We start from the raw sequence: 23166 nt of genomic DNA on the forward strand, positions 1-23166 counted from the left end.
GTTGTTGCCAGAGAGAGTGATTGGCATTGGAATGGGCTGCCCAGGGAGGTGTTCAAGAAAAGCCTGGATGAGGCACTTAGTGCCATGGTCTGATTGACTGGATAAGGCTCTATGATAAGTTGGGCTGGATGATCTTGGAGGTCTCTTCCAACCTGGTTGATTCTATGATCTTTTAAGGCCCCTTCCAGCCCCTAACATTCTATGATAAAATCAGACAGGCTGGTAGGTTAGGTGGCAATGCCATGTGGAACATGAAAGTCTTAAGCTCTCCCTTCTTGTGCTAGAGACATTTACACAGATGTTACATCCAGAGCTAATCAATTTGGCTGCTGAACTGTCTCTGAAAACCCTCACAGAGAGTGAGGCAACTCCCTACTTTCAAGCTTCAATCAATAAACATGACCTCATAACTCTGAGAAGGCCGCCTTGTGTTTGTTGCACTAAGAAAGGACCAGCAGCAGCACATCTCAGACCAAGGCTAATGGGAGGGACAGCTCTGAAGCTGGATTCTTCTGCCAAATTGCGCAAACATGCTCCCGCTCGCCAGCCAGGGAAGGAGATGTGTGTCAAGAGCAGAGGAAGCATATATACACCCACTGCAGCCAAGAGCTGGTAATGCATGAATGGGAAATCACTTCCCAACAGATACAAAGGTGGGAAAGAGGACATCAGCATTTCTCAGGTAAAGAAACATCTACCAGACTGGTGCAAGCATGCGGAATTAATACCAGAGGGGTGGGAAATATCATACCCCTCCAGCATTTGCTGTTCATCCTGCCAACAAGGTAAAAAGTGGAGTAGCCCCTTCCACACTCCTTGCCCTTCAACAGCACACAAATGACATCACATGCTTGACAACCAAGCATTGGCTTCTTGTCCACGGTACAAGAAGTCTAGTACAGACATACCCAAAGAGCCCTGATGCTTTTTCATAGCTCAAGATAGACCAGAAGAAATACATATAAAAAGAGAGTTACAGACATGCTTCCTTCTGCTTCCTCCATCAATCTATAAAGGGCTTGCAAAACTTGTTCAGGCCAAAAAGGCAGATGACAGCCTTCTGCAGAACCTGGGCTCCTCAAATGTAACTATCCTGACTAGGCAAACAAATGAAAGCAAGTTCTTTCCGTAATCACTAGATAGTCAAAATCATCTGAGTTCCACTCAACAGCAGAGCAAAACTGATTTATCCCAAACATCCATCTAGAACATGGAATTTAGGGAAGAGCAGGAATATCCAGTTAGGATGCATGGTGGTGATGGCTACTGGGTACAGGCACAGTGTGCAAACTGTAAAGATATCTTCAGGACACACTAGGAATGTCATGACCCTTTTAAAAGACTATCTCAGCACCTCAAGCTGGGTCCTTTTTGAGCATTGTATTTTCTTTAAAAGGCCAAGAGTGAAATTTGAAGTTTCATGCAAGGTGCACTTAAAAAAATTAAATGCTTTCTTAATTAAGGTATTTCTGATAGGAGAAGCATCTCTGTAGCCAGACTCAAATACAAGCTGGGTTGAATTAACCACAAACTGGCAGTTTTACACCTGTTGTCTTCTGACCTTGGGGAGGCCAATGGATTATTTCTAAGGATCATGAAAGGTCACCAAAACAAGCAACATATTGTCTATACTGTAAGCTTAGGCTCAGAACAGCAAATCAAGACATGGAAAACTACTGCTTAACGCAAGCTAAAGCCAGCTGGACTTTGCTTAAAGTGCTTAAAGTTACTGAGGATGAAAACAAAGTCTCAGTATCATGAAAAATAGTTTCCCCCTGGGGAGCACGGGCACTGATGCTCACCATTTCTGTCAGATGCTGTAGCAGCACAAGGAGTGGTTTTGCAGCTGTTTCCTGTCAAATACTTTTGTTTTGAATACAAGGTGGCTTTGAGGTTATAATATAAATCAAAGTTGTGTGTTAAATCAGACTGGATTTCAGGGAGTCCCACAACCAGTTACACCACCTCAAAACACTTCCAAGCTACCTTTTCCCTCTTTCTTCTTTACCTAATGCTATTAAAATTAATCTCTCATAATACCTGGTGTAGAAACTCTCAGCTACCCATCAAATTCCACTGATGTCCATGCTAATCTCTCTGTTTCCCAGCAAGATGCTGAGTATGAGAACAAGGAATTAAAAAGGAAAAGCAAACAAACAATGGCAACCCCTCACATTTTAGCAAAGCCATACACAATAAGCCAGTTGCCAGGAGCAACAAAGTTACTTCAGAAGTTATCAGCACTAAAAACTGCCTGAAGAGAATATATTTTAACTACAATATGATGCTGAGGGTCCCAGAAACAGTTTCTCAGGTGGAAAACTAACAGTATCTTCCAACTCTGTGCAAACCAAATCCCACACTGCAGTGCTTTGACTCCTCCAGCTTGAGACCCAAGTTCTCAAAAGCAGCAGATGAATCTGCAATATGACAGACCAGATTTGTGTGATATGCAGGCCAGACTTCCCTTCAATCTCTCTTAAGTCTACTGTCTTGTCTTTATTAAAAGACAACTGTTTTGGAAGTATATGTCTATGTGATATTTGGAGAAAATGATTTAAAAAGAGGTAGAAATGGACTGAATCTAATCCATATATAGGTGAGTGATAGTTTTTTCTTATAAAAATGTGCAATTCTGTTACAAAATGTACATTTCTTCCATCTGCACAGAGAGCATCATTTATGTTACATATTACATACCACCTCATTAACCCAGCTACTATGCCCACTCAATCAGGTTTGTTAATAGTAGGGAAGCTTGTAAGTTTAAGTGTGTGGAGAAGGAGCTATAGTCCTTCCTGTATGTATTTGTGTCCAATTGTACCAAGGCTTTTCCAATTTATTCCTCTGTTTGTGTGGTTTTCCTTTTTAACACTTCAGCAGATCAGCTGGTTTGTTTTATCATCCTTATTTGTGTATGCAACACTCTGCCCATCCTATGAGGATTTCATCCAGCCTATGGTCACCCACTGTTGTGCAACTTCCTTGAACTCTTCTCAGCTGACATTTTTCATGATCCTTAATTAAAATCCAGGGGAAAAAAAAACATACACAATTCTCTGAGGCAGCAGAGGCTTTTCTAATGGTGGGTGTGGGAATTACCAATGTTCTTTACTCAATTCAGCAGGTGATGAAGTATTTATAGCTTACAGTGTACTTTAGAAATACAGTCCCAAACAGCTAGGTCCCCACTAACTGTTACCTAGTTGTGATTAAGGTAAAATGCACAGTTAAGTTTGCAATGTATAATTAAATTACAGTTGCTTAACAAGTTGTCACACTGCAGTTAAGCCACAATATTGTCTGCAATACCTGACTGCAGCAGACACATATTGACAGCCGTCTAGTGCTGGGTGTAGCTGAGAGAAAGGAAAGGGTTACTTGCTGCTGCCTTTTCACTGCTCCTGGTTTTGAACCTGGTTCTTTGCTTACATGTAGTAGGATAATAGCTAGACATTCCTCACTCTCACCTCTCTATGTAAGCTGTGTTAAAAGCTAATTCAGGTCATAGCTGGGCAAAGGAGTGCCTACATTCACTGACCAATCTTGCAAGAGCACTCACTGTGGCTCAGCTACAGCCAAGACACATCTGCCTGCAGCTCCAAATTATCTTGTCTTGCATTTGCTGCAGACTAAAACCACATGCAGACAAGTAACACATGTGCTTGCTAAGCCTAAAACCATCTGAGTTACTTCCTGCAGTCTCTAGGGATATTTCCATCTTAAGAGATTTAGGGGATGGCACTGATCACTTTAGCAAACAGCAACGACACATTCCTGTGTTCCCAGACCTCTTTCAATTTCTCCATCTCTATCACCTCACTCTTCTGTGGGGTTAACCAGTCAGACTCCTCAGGGAGCTTTTAGACTAAGCAACAAGTGCAATGAGACATGCATGCACCTTTGCTGCTTGCACACAAAACATACTAGTTAAATTTAAGACCACTTTTGTTGGCAAAGCAAGTGACCACAGCATGCAGTAATAGGGGTAGCAGAAGCAAGGGGACCTTCCTGATTGGAGTAACAGAGGATGCTTCAAAAGAGGCCACTTCCTTGCCTACAATAAGGATTCAGAGCAGGAGAAACCAGAAGCCAATGCTAATCTGAGAAAAAGGCCCTACTTCAGCCCCTGCTGCTGTCCTCAAGGCAGAAATTAAGTCACAACCTTCTACAGCCTCTGCTGCAAGTCAGGTAACAGCCATCACTTGTGGGCATAACAAATAATAATTATGGAGTTGTGCCATGCTGTGTTGACAGAACATTAATACTGAAACAGCCACAAGAATATTACTAGGATGAGGACCTAAACCCATAATGAAAAGGAAACATTATGCCACAGAGAAGAAAATACAGTGTTAAACCTGTTGACTGAAATGAGGTATTTTTTTTTCCTAACCACATCTAATTTATACTTATCAACACAAGCACCTTCCCATAATCAATGGCTTTATTATTCTGAAAAGCAAAAGCCAACTCCAAATGTAACATTAAATTGATAGACACAGGGCCAGCCAGGGCAGGGGAGGGTGGGGGAAATTGGGTACAAATTGTTCACAGATGCCTTTTTTTTCTTTAAATTATTATTGTTGGCTATGTTCCACAGCACAGGGGGAGGGGAAGAGATGGAGGAGGGAAGAGGGAGGGAATATGAAACTTACTGGTTGACCTCCCCACCATCTGTGATTGAATTTCTCTCGCCCTCGAAGACTGAAGCTGGCATCAAACACTGGGTCATACATCGAATTGCCAACGATTCCATGTGATTCAGGATAGAGTCCCTTTGTGCAGAAGCAAACTAATTAGTAAAATCCCACTGCACACAAATTCAGCTCTTCACAGCTATCTGCAGATACCACTAAGTAACTTTACGATAGATACCTTTAACAGCAGACCAGAGAAGGTTTTAACTTAAAGAGAAGCCCGTTAAAACCAGCTGTAGTAATGAAAGCAGTAGATGACAACCAAACTGTGCTAAAAAGCATGAAGGCTCCTGTTACTTGATACTTGAAGGTACTCTCACACTGGCTAAATTTTAGTTTGAGGCCATCTAAAGTAAGCAAAGATTTATGAAAAGAAGATTGATTTGAACTTTCAGTTCCTCTTCATGAACTGCCTTTCTAGCAACAGTAATTCATTCTCTGGTTGCAAGAGTAACACTTAGCACTTAGATTTTGTGCTTTATCTTCACCAGAGCCTCTGTGAGACAAGAGGGTTTTAACAAGGAAAAAAAAATAAGGCAAATCAGCCAAAGTCATAGCTTTACTGCTGGACAAGTTGTGATACATAGGCAATTTAAGAAGCTTCTGTTCTTGTCCCTTTCTCTTAGCCCCCTCTTATCTCCAGCTAGTCTGTTTCTCCATTCCCTCTCTTCCTATTTAACATGTGTACAGAGGCTACAGGAAAGAGAGGAAGGGGAGGGGGGGGGAAAAATGTGTCTGCCAATAAGGAGCCACTTAGCCCAAATTTGAGAACATTGTCATGGTCACACAGAAGCATCTGCATGCCAGGGTGGGGAGAGAGAGCCTGGCCACCAGCCATGCCACTAGAGTGCAGAGGTGATGGTTTGTTTTACTGTAGGGCAAACACAGCATCCAGACACACTAAGCAGCTGTAAATTGTAAGTTAGCTGCTAAGCCAGCCCCAATGACTTCAGCTACTCTGAGGAAGGAACAACTGCTGGTTGTATTCTGGGCAGGGGTGGTTTTATTCCCCCTAGAAAAAAAAATGTGACCTGTAATTACACAGCAGTACAAATTACTGTAAAAGCAGACATAAGAAAGTACAGAGAAGCTGTAACAGTGTAGAATGGTGAGATGAAGTGTATCTCAGAACTCCAAACTACTGAGAAAATACATAAATGAAAGCTGAAAATGATTGACAGTGAGGCTGTTTTGTTAAAAAAAAGAACACCAAATTTGAAAAGAAATCTTACTTCCCACAACCTATATTTCTACTGTAGTGCAACGTTTCATCACCAAAAAGCCTTCCCAGGAACTTACAGTAGCAAGGGTGTACAAATTGGGGAAGGTTTTTGTAGGGTAGACAGGTCTCATGTAAGGAGAATGTGTTCCACAAGACCCTGAAAAAAAAAAGAATCAACAGTGAATGCAAACATTAGGAAGTGAAGCTCTCAGACAGGGAAAATAAAAACAGAGGAAGTCATTTGCTGTGACTCTAAATGCTCCAAAAACTGGTTAAATTTTAACCAATTTAAATGAACATTCTGCTGCTTTAAATGGGCAGGATTTTCCCACAGGACAGTAGTAAACCCACTCGTGCACACTTTGCACTTCACAATGAACAACTGAAACAGTGCAGCCAGAGAGCTACAGAACCAGGTACGTTTGCTTAGACTGTTCTCTCCCCTGAGCTAGCCTCCTTCCAAAGTCCTTAGGAGTCTCTTGACAAGTAATACAACACAAGAAAACACAGGCTAGTTTTTGAAGTAACAAATATACTAAAGGTGCAGTTTCACAATGGGCTTTGGCCACAGCCTCCAGATCATAGAATCGTTTAGTTTAGTGATGACCTTTAAGATCATCAAGTCCAACCATAGATGACTATGAGCTCTGTGGTAAAGGGTTGGACTTGATGATCTGTGAGGTCTCTTCCAACCCTGATGATACTGTGATACTGTGACTACATAAACAGGAGGGTCAGCACAGACAGGGTTAACAAAAAAACGACCAACCAAAAAAAAAAACCCAAAACACCACACAACACATTTAAAGGGTATGGGCACACACACAAGTTACCACCCTGAAAAGATCAAATAGGCACTGAATCTTTCACTCCACACACCTGGATGGATGCCTGCTTGTCCAAAGGTGAGTGCTCATCAATAGGGCTTGACCCCAGCCAGTCATCACATATTCATTACGCCTGGATCAAGCAGCAAATTTCATGGCCACTTCTTAACTAACCTTTAAGAGTGCCTGATACCTATCATGTACTGAAGATGCATTTCTTGTTCACAAAACCACATGAAGGTCACTGGTTCTGAGCAACATTCCTCAAAACAGCAGCTCTCTTCCTGCACTGCTGTGTGCTGCTTTAGCTGAGGTGCTTTCAAGCCACTAGTTACTACTACCTAAACTTCATGAGATGGTTTGGGCTCTTACCCACCCCCCCCCACACTTTCTGGAATTGCCCCAGCTAACTCAGAAGGTCTCCAGGAATATAAATGAAGCTATTTATTTACAAGCAGCACAATATACAAGCAGCTATTTACAATATATACAGTTATATACAGAAATATAGAAAGGATAAGTAATACAGAAGCACAACTCCCCTCTCAGAAACCCGAGTCCCCAGGAGGGGCTCTCAAACCACCCCGACACCTCCCCTTGCCCTCTCAACCTTACCCCAAATCCTGAGAAAGGAATAAAGGTACAGCCAAGAGGTTAAGAAGGAAGGTTAGTGGCAGTGAGGTTAAGGAGATGTGGCTAGGTCTGAAGCTCAAAGCAGAGTGAGAAACAAAATGGAGAACGTTATCTAATGTTCTTCTTCTTCCCAGAACTCTCAGCGAGACTGTGAGAGAAGAGACACAACCATGTTTACCTTTCATAGCCAATTATCTAGTTCTTTTCACCAAAACATTCTAGCTTGCTTCAAACTAGCACACTTCAGGAGACTTCTGCCATTCTCCTTTTGTGGAAAAAGGTGACTTCATTTTCGTTAGGCCTTCAGGTGCAGAAGCTCTGCATCTGTTGCAGCTCTTCTACCCGCCAGTTCCATGCTGACTTCTGTTGCTCAACAAACAAAACCAACTGGGCTTCAAGAGACTGTCTTTTGTTTATTGTAAGAAAGCAGAGGTACTCACTCAGTTTTTCAATATTAGGCATAACCTTGCTCCCTTTCTTCATATACGATGCACGGAAGCCATCGACAGAGAAGATGATCAAAGGAGGACGAACAAAGCTAAAAGTAAAAGCAGTGGGAGTGTAAGGCAGCTTGGGTTTTGTGCTGGCTTTTTCTTTCCACTTGCTCACTGAGACTCCAAAAAATCTGAAGTACAGTGAGTGTATATGCTATACATCTGCAATTATTTTACTTAACAGATAAAGACAAATGGATAATCTTTACTCTGCTAACATCCAATGCTCACTCACAGTCAGCAAGAGGGCTGAGCTCCAGCATAAAAGACATCTTCCCTGACCATCTAAAAGCATATGGCTCAAAAGTGCAAGTTCTTATAGTCAAAGAATGAGAAAGAAGTAGTGTTCAAGAGTACCCACACTAGCCTATAATCTGTAGTTACAAGCCATGTCTCATGAGAGCTGGTCTCTCTTCACAAAGTCCACTTGGCATTCTTGCATACTAAAGATGATGGCATCTCATGTGATTTTATTACACTTTCATTTACTACTGCTACTGGGAGTAGCATCTACCCTAAGAAGATAGATGTGTGTCCTGGACAGACACAGATAGGCTTTTAAAGTTAGTTACCTGCTGCAGGCACATGCAGCCACAACTATCACTAGGACGAGCAGGGACTCCTATCTCCTCCACACTATCCTAATAGCACAGACTGAGATGCAATGCAGCACGCATCTGAGCAGATGCTTACTTTTAAGGATAATGGTGAGCTACCTGATTTCAAAAGTGCTTACTTTTTCAATGTTATGTGCTCAAATACCTCACTACATCAAGCTTGCACCCCACTGCAACTTGGAAATCCTTTCATTTAGGAAAACAACAATAGAAGAATAAAATTCAACTAAAAACAATCCTGAACTGTCTTCATTTGTGGCTCAACCTCAGTTTTACTGAAATCAGAAAAGAACTAAACTTTTCCACTGACTTCAAGGTAGTGTAGTTTCCTTTCCTGTGCGTGCAAGTGGAGCAGGCAAATCTATCTTTGATCAAGTGATCAAACATCAGAAGTTCAAGCCCACATTTCATACATGGTTTCATCCAGAAACTCAAAGACAAGTACACTACAATATTATCAGCCTAAGTGTACAAATGGTGAAGCACTGGAAAGCATGCAACCCACAGCCATTCTGCCTGCATGACAGGGACAGCACAGGAACATGCTGTTTGGAAGTCCAGGGCAGAGCTGGGGACCATTGGCCTTGCTGCAGCTACCTTTGCAGTTGTGTACAAAACACTTACCCCGCTGGGCATTCAGGAGTCTTTATCTCTTCACAGTCATCATCCACCCAGTGGGTTTCTCCTACCAGAAAATGCACATTGGAGTGTCAGAAATTATATATATATATATATGTGTGGACAAAGGTACAGGCTTCACAGAAAATGTCCAAAAAGTCAAGTTTAGCTCCAGTTAATGGGCTGTCCTGTCACACTTCCCATAGCAATGAGCAGGTCTTTTGACAAAGCTAAGCGAGTGACCTGGTTACATTCTACTCAACATGAATATCCAAACTAGCACTCCTGGAAGTAGATCTTAAAACTGGACTTAAAAGTGGCATTGATTGCAAGAGACAGTGGTAACATTTTTGGCACAATAGGCATCTACTTTAATTTTCTTCAGTGTGCTGGTTCTGGCTGTGAATTCCCACTTCCCTCCCCACCAGCTCTGATGTCTCCAAGAGCTGGTTCAAAACAAAACCCACTCCGGGGAAGAAAAACAACTCTAAATACTTTGCAGCTGGGTTTGAGAGCTGATCAGCTCATGGATCAGGTGAGAGTAAGACACATATAAAACAAAAAAAGTATTAATAGTCTCTGAACTGGACTAGTTAAAGCTACTTCATGCAATCAACTATTCCAGTGTTTTTGCTGCTGAATGCTTACTATAGAGTGGCTCATGACTTGCACTTTCACGGGTCAACTGAAAAACAAATTATTAACTAATCAGGTGCACTTCCTGAACCTGACACTATTAAAGGAACTGCAGTTCAATCAGAATGAAGAAAAATTAAAACCTGCCCACACAAAAACACCATAGAAAAGATCTACAGGAAATGTGTCCTGCAGCAATTCCATCTGACCATGACAGGAGGTGGAGAGACAATTTCCAAGGGGGAAAAAAAAAAACACAACCAAACCAACACAGTATTCTGAGACAGACAAAAGAACAAATAAAGAGGAAACACTGTTCTCATATAAAGCTTACTGCTGTCAAAGTGACAGGCTCACTGAGATAATTTGTTGTTAGCCAATTAAACAAAGACTACACATGTTAAAGCTGGAGACATACATTCATCTGTTTTGATCCTTGTAAGAGGGAGCTCACCAAAAACGCAAGAACTGAAAACTGTATTTAAGTCGTACCAAAACCAGTATATAATTGGTTGCAGCTTGGGGGTTCTTTTGTAAAGGGGAGAAAGTAATCTATGGGGCTTGCTGGAAGATTGATATTTCATTTGGATTCCCAACAGCAAAACTCAACTAGGAAAAAAAAAAACCAATAAACCAAGAAACATTTTCAGTGTATTGGTTTGGACCACTGTCATTTACTGAGTATACACAGTTAGCCACAATGGTGTGGAAGAAAAACTTGCAAACCTTAAGTCTTCCACCAGTAAAGTTAATGGATGGAGGGGAAAAAAAAACACACAAACTACCTGAAATACAACAGCCAGAACTTTTAGAGCTCGTTATCAAGGCATAGAAGACCCGCTCCCAATGGGAAACACATTACATGATGTAGAACATAGTTCAGAAGATGAGTGTAGAGCATGAAAATGAAGCCTTCGCAGCCCATCCACCCATAGGCCAGTGCAGCCATGGTTTGTCTAGAAAGTGGCCTGATCATCTGAAGCCCATGCCACCCATCTGTGAATTACAGCCCTCCTCTTCTCACAACTCCTCTCCCAGAAGGGAACAAAGCCTACAGGTGTTAGATCAAGCAGTTGCAGCGGGAGCTTTTGTGCTGAGGGTGGGGAGAGCTCTTCGAATCAGATAACGTATCTAGGAATGCTCCATTCCTCCTGAGACCATTAGATATCCTTCCTTTCCCTGTGAAGCAGACAAATGCACCTGAACACTTGTGTTTTACTTTAAACACTTCTTCATCCACTTCTTCTCTATCAGTATCTCTACAGCCAAAGACAGCATCCTTCTACCATTCACAAATTGAAAGGATTCGTCTCTGCTAGCGCTCAAAGAATTGCAAATGCAATTCCCCAATTCTTCCTCCTCCTCTGAAAAATCAGAGCAAAACAAGGAGAAGGTTCCGCTTTTAGAAGAAAACTCTTTACCCACAGGGCTGCTTTGTATCAGGTTCGAAAAGATAAGAGGCAGAAAGACCAAAGACGCACCTTTGCAAACGACTTGGTAATTAGTACAACAATCTCCTCTACTTAAGCAGTCTTCAGAGCAGTGGCAAGCATTGTCCTCATTCCTGGTTTCTCCACAGCGATCTTTGGTGCATTCCCAGCCCCGAGCTAAAATATTCACAAGGTAAGCAAGAACAAGAGATTAAAATCAAACCAAAAAGTACTCACTCAAGCAATACTGACAAGTCACTTAAGTTGGATGTAGAATTTAGCGCCCCATTGTAGCGATTTCAAGATCTCCGAAGCAGGCATGTCAACCACAAATAAAAAGGATCCCTGCGTCTTGCAAGATCCACAGAGAAATGCTTTCTGCTACCCTCAGGTGTACTCCAGGCTCTATGCAACCTAAATGCCAGAGAAAGTCCAGGAAGAGAAGGACCTCAATTGCTAAATGGTGAGCTCCCGAACTAAGAATTCTAGTGTTTCGTGGGCAATCCGTTCTCTTTCTCTCCAATAGTTGAGTCCACAGTTCAATCCCTAACAAATAAGTTTAAAAGAGAGCATGTGGTTGTAAATTTATGTGTTACTCCAATCAGGTCCTCACCTACAGGATTCAGCACCAAGAACAAGAGTTGTTCTTCAAGGAAAAGCATGGCACAGCCACTGTAAAACACTGCAGCTCTTCTCATCTTGCAAATGAAATTAGGAGCTGAAGGTCTGTCTAAATTAGGGTGCTCTCTCAGGGTCAGTATGCTGTTACACTTTGGAATAGGGCCTAAGGATGTACCAAGCTAGTAAAATGATACCATTACAAACAGAACTAAGGAAGTCGAGACTCTCAGGCTTGGCACACCCAATGGCAATTGATGGTTTTAACCATTAGACTTCTATCAAGCAATAGAACAAGAGGAAATGGCCTCTAAGTTGCACAAGGGGAGTTTTAAATTAGATATTAGGAAGTATTTCCTTACTGAAAGAGTGGTCAGACATTGGAATGGGCTACCCAGAGAGGTGATAGAGACACCCTCCCCAGAGGTGCTCAAAAAGCAGGTAAACATTGCACTTTGTGACGTGATTTAACGGGCATGGAGGTGTCAGGTTGACAACTGGGGTCTGGTCTTGGAGGTCTTTTCCTAGTGAAACAACTCTATGATTCCCTTCTGGCTGCTTAGGAAGTGTTAGTCTTTGATAAAGCAAGAAAATGTTCAGTGGCAAGAGTAGAAGGCACCTGTGTCAACTCTGACCACTGTGCAAACACTTGAGAAGATGGGTACAAACGATAATTTAAATGCACTATGCTAGAAGTAAAACATAACTCATGGCACACTTTGAAGTTTTCCTTGCCCACAAATCATGAAAAAAACACCCCAAAGAAAATGAGCCCTGCGCTGTGTTTTCATCCCCCAGGGTCCAATCAATTGAAGTCAAATGTTTCTACCAGTGTGTTATACGCATCCTGACATCTGGAAATCGGAGTCTGGGGCAAGGGTAATAAGCCCTGCCAGTCACCTGCAGCTGCCTCTGAGAGAACCCACGTTGCTTCAGCTCTCCCAGCTCCTGAGGTGCCTTCACAAGTAACCACAATGCACAAGCAAGCACGAATTGCTCCACTTCTCCAAAGGTATCGCTTTCAGAGAAAAAAAAAAAGACTGGCTGACACCAAATGACCAAGCTCCAACCTTTACTACGGCTCTTTCCATTGTAACTTCTAGATCAAACTGATGCCTGAACACCGATTTTTGCTTTTCACTGAGCATCAGAAGATCTACTCTTCACTTAATACAGATATTACACCCTGCCTTTTTCTGCCTTGGAAGCCATGGCTGGAGCCCAGCAGTGAGGAGCAATAGATGCACATGCCTGCTGCTCCTTGCAAGGAAATAAGGGCTGCATTTTGGTCTGAGCCAAGCCTGTCTGGGCAGGCAAGGTAGTGAGGAGATGCAGGTTATGACAGGGAGCACTGGTTTACCAGGCAGGTCTCGACTGCTTGTAGAAAGCAGCTGTCAACAGTGCCTGGCAGTGCGGGACAGGAGCCCCATCGTACCTGTCTTTAAGCACAGCTCATCAAAGTCGAAGCAGCAGCTGTTGTAGCTCTTGCACAGGTTGTCACAGCGGCAGCCAGGAGGCTCTGCCTCTTCAAGTTCAAAGCATCTGTTTTTGCAGGAGCCAGAGGTACTGATCCAGGGGGAATCGGACAGGACTGTGTGGAAGAAGAACAGGGCAACATCTGTCAGGCCAGCAGCGCTGAGATGGGTGCCTCAGCCCTGAAACCACTTGGATGAGCAAAACCTTGGCTGCCTGCTCTGATGAAGGGAGCAAGGAGAGGAGAAGGGCTGCTTGAAGGAAGAAAACAAAGGAAAACAAAGAAAAAACCAAAAACTCAAAAACCAACCAAAAAAAATCCCACCCCACAACAGCAGCAATAACAAAGGAACACATTCCAAAAAGGTTGCTCTTTTGGGGGAGGAACAAAAAAAAAGGGAAGCAGAGTGCTGTGACGTCCTGCAAAGCAGCAGCCCTGCCTTTACTTCTGTAACAATCAAGAGATCATTAGCAGAAATGTATTGAAGTCTCCAAGGCCCCATTTCAGGAGCTACAATCATTCCTCGGGAGCAGACCTTTCTTTTCAGAAACCTAGTGACATCTTCATGGCTGGATGGGCAGTTTGCATAGGAAAGGACTGCAGTTAATCTACACGCAGTCAGCAGATCTTGGTTTGTTATATTGAAAGGCACCAAATTAATGTCAAGCATGAAAGCAAGCGGTAAGATGCTCATAAATTAACGGGGAAGTGAAGTACAGCTTTTTTGGTGGCTTTTACAGAGTATTAAATTATTAAAAAGAAAAAAAAAACACCAAAATTATAGAAGAATGTAAGAAATTAATGTATTTGATGTGTATAACCAGAGGACTGCCAGTCTGAAAACCATTAATAATCTATTTATTAGTAAGAGCCCTTACTGTCAAAGCTGATATGTGACACTGCTCTTTTTCCCTACTTCATATAAACTGCTATATAGGATTCTCTTGTAGGAAAATAAATGCTTGTTAATTTCATTTCATGAAATAAAATAATGTTATTCTCCAAAACCCGAGGTGTTCCAGGGAAATTTTCACAATGCCTTTTGTTCCTTGAGAGACCTATTAAAATTAAGCCTTTGAAATCGTCTTGGGGTTTGTTTTCTTTCAGGCTACGGTTTGGGTTTTGGCAAATCTCACTGTGATTTGCAGTATGATTTTTAAAAGGACTGATGCAAAGGCACTTTTTGGGAAGCAGCTGCTCTCATATTTTCTTATAGAGTGTTCTCTTGCTCATTTACATAGCTAAAACTTTAGTCTGGGAGACTAAAGTTCCAAACTGTGTTTGTTCCAAACACAATGTCATTATCCCGACACTGAGAATGGACGGAAGAAAAGACAAACGGGGAGTTAGGACATGACACTGTAGCAGCTGATGGATCACCGACTCCCACTGACAGCACTGCAACTCCATAACTTCCCTTGGACTGGAACTGGTAGGATTTTGGCATAAATCAATTCAGTGTGCAAACCTGGCAGCAAATGGATCCTACAGTAAGGTATCAGGTGAGAAAACCAAATCTACCACGGCTGCAGTTATGGATCACGTCAGCAGCAAGGCACATTCTTATGAGTGCTGGGAAAGGCAGCAGGAAAAAAAACCATGTCTGCCTCTGGCTTCTGTGTTTGGGTTTTTTTTTCAGTCGGGTCAGCAATGCTCAGGGAGAAACATCATGGACACAGTGAAAATTCGCTCTATAGGTACATGTCCTCCAAGCACATTCTTAATATTTTGAATTAAACCTTCAAAGCCAACAATATTTTGGCCATTTGGAGTTCCAAGGAGTTAAAGCTTCTACGTTGGCAACACTCAGATCAGAATCTTCGTAGGCTCTGCAGTCTCTGCTTGTGGAGATTGTCAAGAACCTATCAGACCAAGATCTGTGAGAAGCACTTCATTAATAAATGGCCATGTCTTGGGATGTGGAGAAGGTCTACATAGCTGTCCAAGGTTTCCTGCAGCTCTAGCTTTTATAACTGCAAATGGGTTTTCTATTTCACTTGAGAAAGGTTTATCCCAGGTATCTGTTACTTTCTCACTCCTCTTGGCAACCACAGATGTACTGTAGTGGGATGAATTATCCCACATTACTTAGCAAATTCAAGTCACACCTCTTGAGCCAACGTAGGACATTTTCCACACAGCAACACAAAAGAGGACTTGGTTTAACTCCTCTGATCTGTGAATGCATTAAGATCATTCCTTTGTTTATCATGCTTGACCTTGCACTTGCAGCCAGACCATGATTTTCAGGTCGTGCACAATGCCATGGCATAGGTACTGGTGCATGCAGAATCATTTGAAAGTAGAGCATCAGGAGCTCCAGCCCTGGTGAGGATTTTCAAAGTAACAAAAATAAATCCTGCACAGAAGAAACCCACACATTTTCAAAACCCTTTTCTAAATTCCTGCATCCCTCTACAGCTCCTGCAATCAGACTGTGTAGCAGGCAGGGGGGAATCTCCCCTCCTTAATTAATAGGTAAGCCTTTTTATATACCTTTCCACACCTTCCTCCTCCCTCACTCCCCCACAGTTAAGCTCAAAACAACCATCTAAGGACTGTCTCTTATTAGGTTGAAAACAGTAGTTGCATAGGGCATTAGTGATTCAGTCCATGAAGGTTTTTACATTTCTATTGTAAATAAGTTTTATTTACCTTGGGAAGTGCCATATCAAAATACCTGCTCTGCTCCTGATTTCAATGTTAAAAGTACATACATACATAATGAAATCCATTTACCTCAAGTATTTCAGTCACAGGACTACACAATATATATATGTTTACATAGTCATTACAGGAAGGATTCTACCTGGCAAGAATCTGCCATTTTGCATCCCATATGGAGCCTACACAACCAACACACCTGGAACATCAGTTTTGATAGATAATATTACAAGCTTCAATTTAAGTTTTGCAGAATGTCATTGCAGGGAGTAAAATTTCCATGAAAAGCATCCTGACTGTTCCAGTACAAGTAAGATATGACTCCATTTTTAATGACACACTTAAAAACACACCAAGAAAACCTTTGGTGTTTCTTTCTCCTTCCAAAATTTAGGCTATCATCCTCTCATTATCCAGACACATGTTTCAAGTGACTACTAAGGCCAGGAGAGTGCTTTTATAACGATGTGTAGAAAGCTCATAAACCAAATAAGGGCAAAGATATGAAAAAATGGGAGTCTTGGTTCTCTAAGGTCTTTTAGAAACAGTAAGTTAAAAAATTCTTTCAATGGTTTTTTTTTTTGGGGGTACAAATATTAAACATCTGAAGGGCTTGAAGGTTTATGTATCTGTAAAAAGAGAACAAGAAGGGTAGGAGGGGGGCAGTTGTCCTAAGCATTATGGTATTTCTTTGACTTATATTTACAAGGGACTGGAGGGGATGTGTGGAAATCTAACCACCTTGATTTTTGACTCACAGAGCTGTTCCATGCTAGATGAAAACTGAAATTTGCTCACAATCATGGCATACCTCTGGAGAAATAGCAAGTTGGTCTATACAGTAATAGCTGGTAAAAATGTTTTGTCAGGCCAAAGTAATTAACTCTACACATCAAGAAATTTGGTAATAAATAAGTTAAGACAGAGTGAAGTTAAAAAAAAAACCACAACAAATCCTTCTTTAATTCTGTCCTTGCACTGGGCTTGGAAACCATGCAATTAGAAGAGCCTAAACAAGTCCTTAAGTGAGAGCTTAAGAAAAGCACCTCTGCATTGTAGCTTTTTACTTTCTCCCTTAGATAGATGTGACTACATACAATACTTCATTCTCTGCTATGACACACTTCTTTTTTTTACTGCAATAGAGTAACCAAGCTGGATAAACACAGAAGGGACAAAACCCTCTGTTACTTTTCTCTCATTGTTGCACCTTGGACTGAACTACTCCAATGCCAGGTGCTGGTGCAAGTCGACTCATAAGGAAATTCTCAACAGACTGCTAAAAGCACCCTATCACCTGCCTTCATGCAAGAGAACCTGTATTTCTTCCTATTCTTCTGGAATGCTAAGCTAAACCTCCTGCTACTGGAATCACCATGCAGCTACTGATCCCAGCCCCAGCAGTGCTGAACAGTGCTGTCTGGCTCAGCAGAGCTGATACTTATGAGCTGTGAGGGGTTCTCAGTAGACCCATAGGGTCTTCAGCAAAAAAAACAACACCCAAGCTTTGGGACTTCAGCATAAATCAACCTAGCAGCCCTGCCGTAAAGCCTAGCCAGCCAGCAGAAGCAAGAGCAACTGGTAGTCCAGTGTTGAAGACATGAAATGCAAACCCTTCAAGCAACTGTTAGACACATACACTACATAACTGCCCTGTGGTTAACATACTAGAAGATAAAGGCACAAAGAAATGCTTTTTACTGCTGTGTACAGATAAAAGCAACAGTCGCTATCCTTTTCTTTACTTAAAATGCTCAGTAATCAGCAGCCCTGATTGTGGCTATGATTAGACACCAATTCCTGTGAAAGACAGAGCAGTGAAGAACACAAGCACATAATCAGGAACACCACAAACTCTGGCCATGGCAAACAATTTAACAATTAATTAAACTTCACAGAGAGGCCCGGCAAATGAGACCCTTTCACTTCAGTTACAGCTCTAAGTCGATGCCCACAGGTTTCTTTTCTCCTACAAAAGGAAGGAACAGAGACTCAACTCAAGCCTCCTTAACTAGTTTTCCATTTTATATATTTTTCCACTTAGACTACGCCTGAGCTCACAGAACTCTATATTGCCCCAGAACACAAACAACAGTCCCTTCTGTGTCATGTTCTTGCTCTCCTCCAAAGCAAAAAGTAGGAGGCAAAAGAGAAACAGAGGACTCAGTGACAGCACATCTGCACGAACACCTGCTCTCCTCTCCCTGGCCCTCTCCGCTGTCAGATGTCTGCCGTCTACTGTTCACAAACCAGCATGACCTCAGCAGCCACAGAAATCCCAAAAGCTTTTCTCACCAGTGCCTCTTGAAAGCATTCATCAAGTTTCTAGGAACCACTTCAATAGCTACCAAAATAAAACCAGAACTCTTAAACCCATCGGGGAGTTTCTCCCAGCCTCTAGAAGGAAACTGAGCGGAGCATAAAGCACAGCAAATGCTATGTAGGAGCTGATGAGATCGGTCTCTGTGAGACTGACAGTGCTCAGTCCTAAAATAAGCTAGATTTTCCAGAGTCACATGCACACAGAGCAAAAGTTTAAGTAAATAGAAGACCTATAGGTGAGTCCCAAAGGTCAACTGACTCAGGCTCAGTGAGGTATTTATTCTTCTCTATATCCTAGAGGGAAAAGGAACAAGCAAACTACTGTTTCGGAGCAGAAGTGCTTTCTAACCACAGCATATAACATAAGAGTACTGAGATGTACAATGTACGTCTGTTACTGTACCTGAGACCGGGCCCTCATCCCATTCTTCAGATCTCCTAAATCGATTTGTTGTAAATCCCATGCAGACATTTACTCCAAAGGCAAAAGCAAATAAAGATATAACCTGCAAAAGCAAAACAGCAAAGTAAGCAAACTGTGCAAAAAGCAGGACTTTCAAGCTAAGAGCACTACGGTTAAAGGGGCAAAGATGGTCTTCTGTACATTGGAGCTCCCCAGCACTGCAGTTCCCATCACTGGAGCAGCAGTTGGTAGCGTCACGGTTGGAGAGTAACACAAACCAGAAGGGGTTTATGAATAAAACATCTCTTTCTGAGGCTGAAACGCTCCTTTCTGCAGGAACTTTTTCAGGAGCGACGGGCTACTCCTCCTCCAAAAGCAAACACGCTCCTCTCCTCCCCTACCTGGTGTGAGTGGACGCAGCCCTTCTTAGCCATTCTAGGGAGTTCTTGAAAAGCTCGCACGGCGCCGCCGCCTTTTCTTTTTTAGAGAGCACAGAGCTCTGCTCGCTCTGGGAGTTCGGGCTATTAGCTACAAGTAATCCCACCTGGTGAGGTTGACAGGCTCGTGTGATTTGTCCAGGGGGTGATTTCATCATGTTTCACTCACAAATCGCAGCTCCGAGTACAAGAAGCTCCAGGCATCATCCCTAGCTGCTCCCTCCCCCCAAACACACACACGCAAGCTTTTATGTGGTTTCCTCTGGCAAAGCTGGGCTTTCTTCTGTTGCTGCAGCCAATAGCTGTTCCTGCTCGTTTTATTCTCCTCGCAAAAGTAACATGGTTAAAAGAGAAACCAAATGCGTCTCCATCTGGCTCCCCGAGAAGGGGGTGAAGCTCACTCAGGGCTGTGAAACTAAACTATCCCAATGCCATCCCCAAAAGTCGCCCAGCTTTGCATGCGTCGCAGCGCGGTGGGCTCGGGGCACGGGGTTGAGCACATCGCCGTGCCTGCTGACCCTGCAACAGACGGGTGGGTTTGGGGAGCTCTGGCTCCCATCGCATTCACCAAGGGTGCTCCTGAAGTTTCTAACTAGGTTGCAGAGCAGAGTGTCGTGTGTGTGTGTGTGTCCCCCCCCAAAAAAAAAAAAAGCAGTGAAGACACCTTCCGAGTAAGGGGTGGTTTTCAACACTGTTCTCCCGTAGCAGTGCAGATCTCTGATCCATGGAAACGCAAGCAGTTTTATCTGAATAGCTGGCAACGGCAGACTTGCCGAAAGGAAGGGAAGTGATACCTTCCCTCTGCCCCACATTTTCCCCATTTTCATCAACAACAGAAAGCTGCTTGTCCAAATGCTGCTATTTAGAAAGCAAATTATAATACCGAGCAGAATTACAGTTCAGATTAGCGACTTAAATATTGTTTACCAGGGCAAATTATTTACAAGTATAATTTGCTGTGGTTTTTTTTTTTTTTTTCCTCTGATGAAAGCTCTTTTCATTGAAGTATTTACTAACAATTGCATTTAAAGGGGCAGAGTCAAGGTTCATAAGCCCTCAGATGGACTAAGCATCCCTAGGGACCTGTCCTGTATTCTATACTGGCATTAAGAGGCACAGTTTTCTTTAAACAATCTTGCAATATTAAATACATACAGTTTGGGGCTTTGTTTAGAGATACCTTTTCCCTGCTGCTATATCTCTCCTTCCCTACCATGTAGCTTTACATGGCAGAGGCTAAACATCCCTTTTCTTTGCTATCCACATCCTAGCAGCCTGCTAGCCTTTACTAGAAGCTGGTGCTTTTAAATGCAGTTTCTTAAACAAAAGTGACTCCACTGTGCAGTGGCATCTTTGCACTGCAAGGCTCAGAGAAATGTGCTTAACCTACATCTTAGCTACTAGGACATCATCTTTGTCTCCCTTGCACACACTAGGACTGTGAAGACCTATCTTCTAATCACAGTATCACAGTATCATCAGGGTTGGAAGAGACCTCACAGATCATCAAGTCCAACCCTTTACCACAGAGCTCAAGGCTAGACCATGGCACCAAGTGCCACGTCCAACCTTGCTTTGAACAGCCCCAGGGACGGCGACTCCACCACCTCCCCGGGCAGCCCATTCCCTAATGATCAGTTCATCACTACCTGGGTTGAAAATTAAATAGATTGCAATAAGTAATGTTTTTCTAGAACCCCACCACTGTGCATAAAGACCTAGAGAAAAGTAATCACCACCATTTTTACTAGCTGTTCCTACAAAATCCTTCACCTTCACTTAGCCTCACACATATCTCGTGATTAAACTTCACCACAAGTACAGAGGTGTGTGTGGCAGCAGCAGAAGGGAAACCAAAATTGTCATAAGTCATTGCAACACTTAATAGTGTTGCAAATATATCTCAGTTAATGAAGCTCATTTCATAGGTTTAACATGGGAATGTGCAGTCCCTAACTCTCCTCCATCCTGGAACCCTTAGTTTACCAACACAGACAAAACACAACTGACTTTTCAAATCTAGTGACCAATTTTGAGTGTCCAAGCCAATACATCTATGCTCATTTTCAGAGTTGCTGAGCCTTCACTGCTCCTGAATATCTTCCTAACACACAGGTGGTCAGTTCTTTTGAAAGGAATTTCCAACATAAGTTAAAAACGGACAAGCAGAAAAATTAAAGCAAGAAAACAACCCCCAAAAATACAGCATCATGGATGACTTCTAGTGATTTGGAAATACATGTTTCATTTTTCCATTCATGTAGCTTCTCTGTGGCTAGTAAACCTCACGATTTTACATCAGTAGAAGAGCTCATTTTAATTTTCCAGGCCTATGTTACAAATAAATTAATTAAGCTCTTTTACAGTATCCTTTAGAACTATAGATGATGAGGGCTGCTAATCTCTTACATATGTGTTGTGTAAGACACATTTTCCAGTAGCTCTGAACTGACCACATACTCAGATGCACAATCATCTTTTTGTCACAAGAGTTCTGCTTGAAGCCACTACGTAGATGCACAAGGAACTTATTAGCATAATCACAGTCTAATGATTTTTTTTTCCAGACAAAATTTCACTGCTAGGATCACTGGCAATTAACTTTTTTTTTTTTGGCAATTGATTGCCATTTTGCTCATCAGAATAGGAAAGACTAAAGCTGAAATATGTATTCCTGGGCCAAGAATGCAGCGGTTCAGTACAAATTTTAGGGCTTAAATGAAACACATTTCAAAGGAATGTTAAAAATATCGGGGAAATATGAAATGCCTCCTCACCGGTTGTTGCGCGTAAGGGTTGGCCCTTGGCTTTGATTGACTTGCCCCGATCATATTCGCGTTTAACTTGAGCTGCAATACTGACAAGCGCCACTAGGTGGCACTTTACATGAGCGGGTCCCGCTGTAGCATTGTCACAGCCACAACCATTCCTCTTCGTCTGTTCCTCTGATGAGTACAACATAGGCACTTTGCACTGGGTGCTAGATGTAGCTGCATCACCTGTCCAGGGAGCCAGGGTGAAAGCTTCCAGCAGCATGAAAGGCAGAAAAGTGAAGGACTTCTCCAGAGTGTCCCAGAGCTCTCAACCCACTCAACCAGCTTACTCATATGGTTGTGTCCAAGACAAACACTTAGTCGGGTACATGAAACAGCAATTTCAAGCAACAGAACTTCTTGATAAGCTCTAGAAATTCAAGCCGTGCCCACTCTGGAGCCAAAGAAGATTCCATCAGCCAAATTGAACATGAGAAGATGTAGGTAGCTCACAGAAAACAACATGAGGCTTTTCAGCATAGCCAAAGAAGTGTGACCATAACAAGAGCAGATGATTTTTGTGTACAAAGGCATTTAAATATGTTTTTATAGGACTTTATAGATCAAAACCAAATACCTGTAACATTCATCTAGCATAGCAACTGATAAACAAAACAGAGAATCATAGAATCATAGAATCAAGAAGGTTGGAAGAGACCTCCAAGATCATCCAGTCCAACCTAGCACCCAGCCCTATCCAGTCAACTAGACCATGGCACTAAGTGCCTCATCCAGGCTTTTCTTGAAGACCCCCAGGGACGGTGCCTCCACCACCTCCCTGGGCAGCCCATTCCAATGGGAAATCACTCTCTCTGTGAAGAACTTCCTAATCTCCAGCCTATACCTACCCTGGCACAACTTGAGACTGTGTCCCCTTGTTCTATTGCTGGTTGCCTGGGAGAAGAGGCCACCCCCTACCTGGCTACAGCCTCCCTTCGGGTAGTTGTAGACAGTAATAAGGTCACCCCTGAGCCTCCTCTTCTGGAGTCTAAGAAGGAAGGGAAGGTGAGAGTGTGAGAGCAAGGGCAGCAAGTGGACAGCAAACAGACAGCAAAAGGACAGCAGAAGGACAGCAAAGCCAACCAGAGTCAGCAGCTTGATGACAAAAAGAGAGGGGAGAGGAGTAAGAATTGGTGTGTGAGGGTGACAACCTGTGATGAGCAGTCCTTCAGCAGAGTTCAACCCAGGATCCAGGTCACATACAGTAGCCCAGAAATGTGACTGTACAGCCTGGGTATACAGGGAAAAATACACAAGA

At 42.6% G+C, this 23166-nt stretch overlaps 1 protein-coding gene across 5 annotated transcripts in view; it reads right to left on the bottom strand.

Moving 5' to 3' along the window:
- ENPP2 (ectonucleotide pyrophosphatase/phosphodiesterase 2) overlaps positions 1-23166 on the bottom strand; it is a 72568-nt gene that overhangs the window by 43304 nt on the left and 6098 nt on the right. For 2 of the 5 annotated variants that reach the window (XM_064154200.1, XM_064154201.1), the window contains exons 2-8: positions 18659-18761; positions 13231-13386; positions 11229-11354; positions 9118-9178; positions 7823-7920; positions 6000-6079; positions 4659-4778 (exon numbers count right to left, since the gene is read on the bottom strand). In XM_064154200.1, the coding sequence (XP_064010270.1) occupies positions 4659-4778; positions 6000-6079; positions 7823-7920; positions 9118-9178; positions 11229-11354; positions 13231-13386; positions 18659-18761 (744 nt within the window). Of the gene's footprint in view, positions 1-4658; positions 4779-5999; positions 6080-7822; positions 7921-9117; positions 9179-11228; positions 11355-13230; positions 13387-18658; positions 18762-18859; positions 18917-19059; positions 19163-19202; positions 19272-23166 lie in introns of those variants that run through there. The other 3 variants (XM_064154197.1, XM_064154198.1, XM_064154199.1) reach the window with 3 other exon arrangements.

Source organism: Pogoniulus pusillus, chromosome 14 (genome assembly GCF_015220805.1).
Source record: "Pogoniulus pusillus isolate bPogPus1 chromosome 14, bPogPus1.pri, whole genome shotgun sequence".
In the NCBI taxonomy this organism is placed as follows: domain Eukaryota; kingdom Metazoa; phylum Chordata; class Aves; order Piciformes; family Lybiidae; genus Pogoniulus; species Pogoniulus pusillus.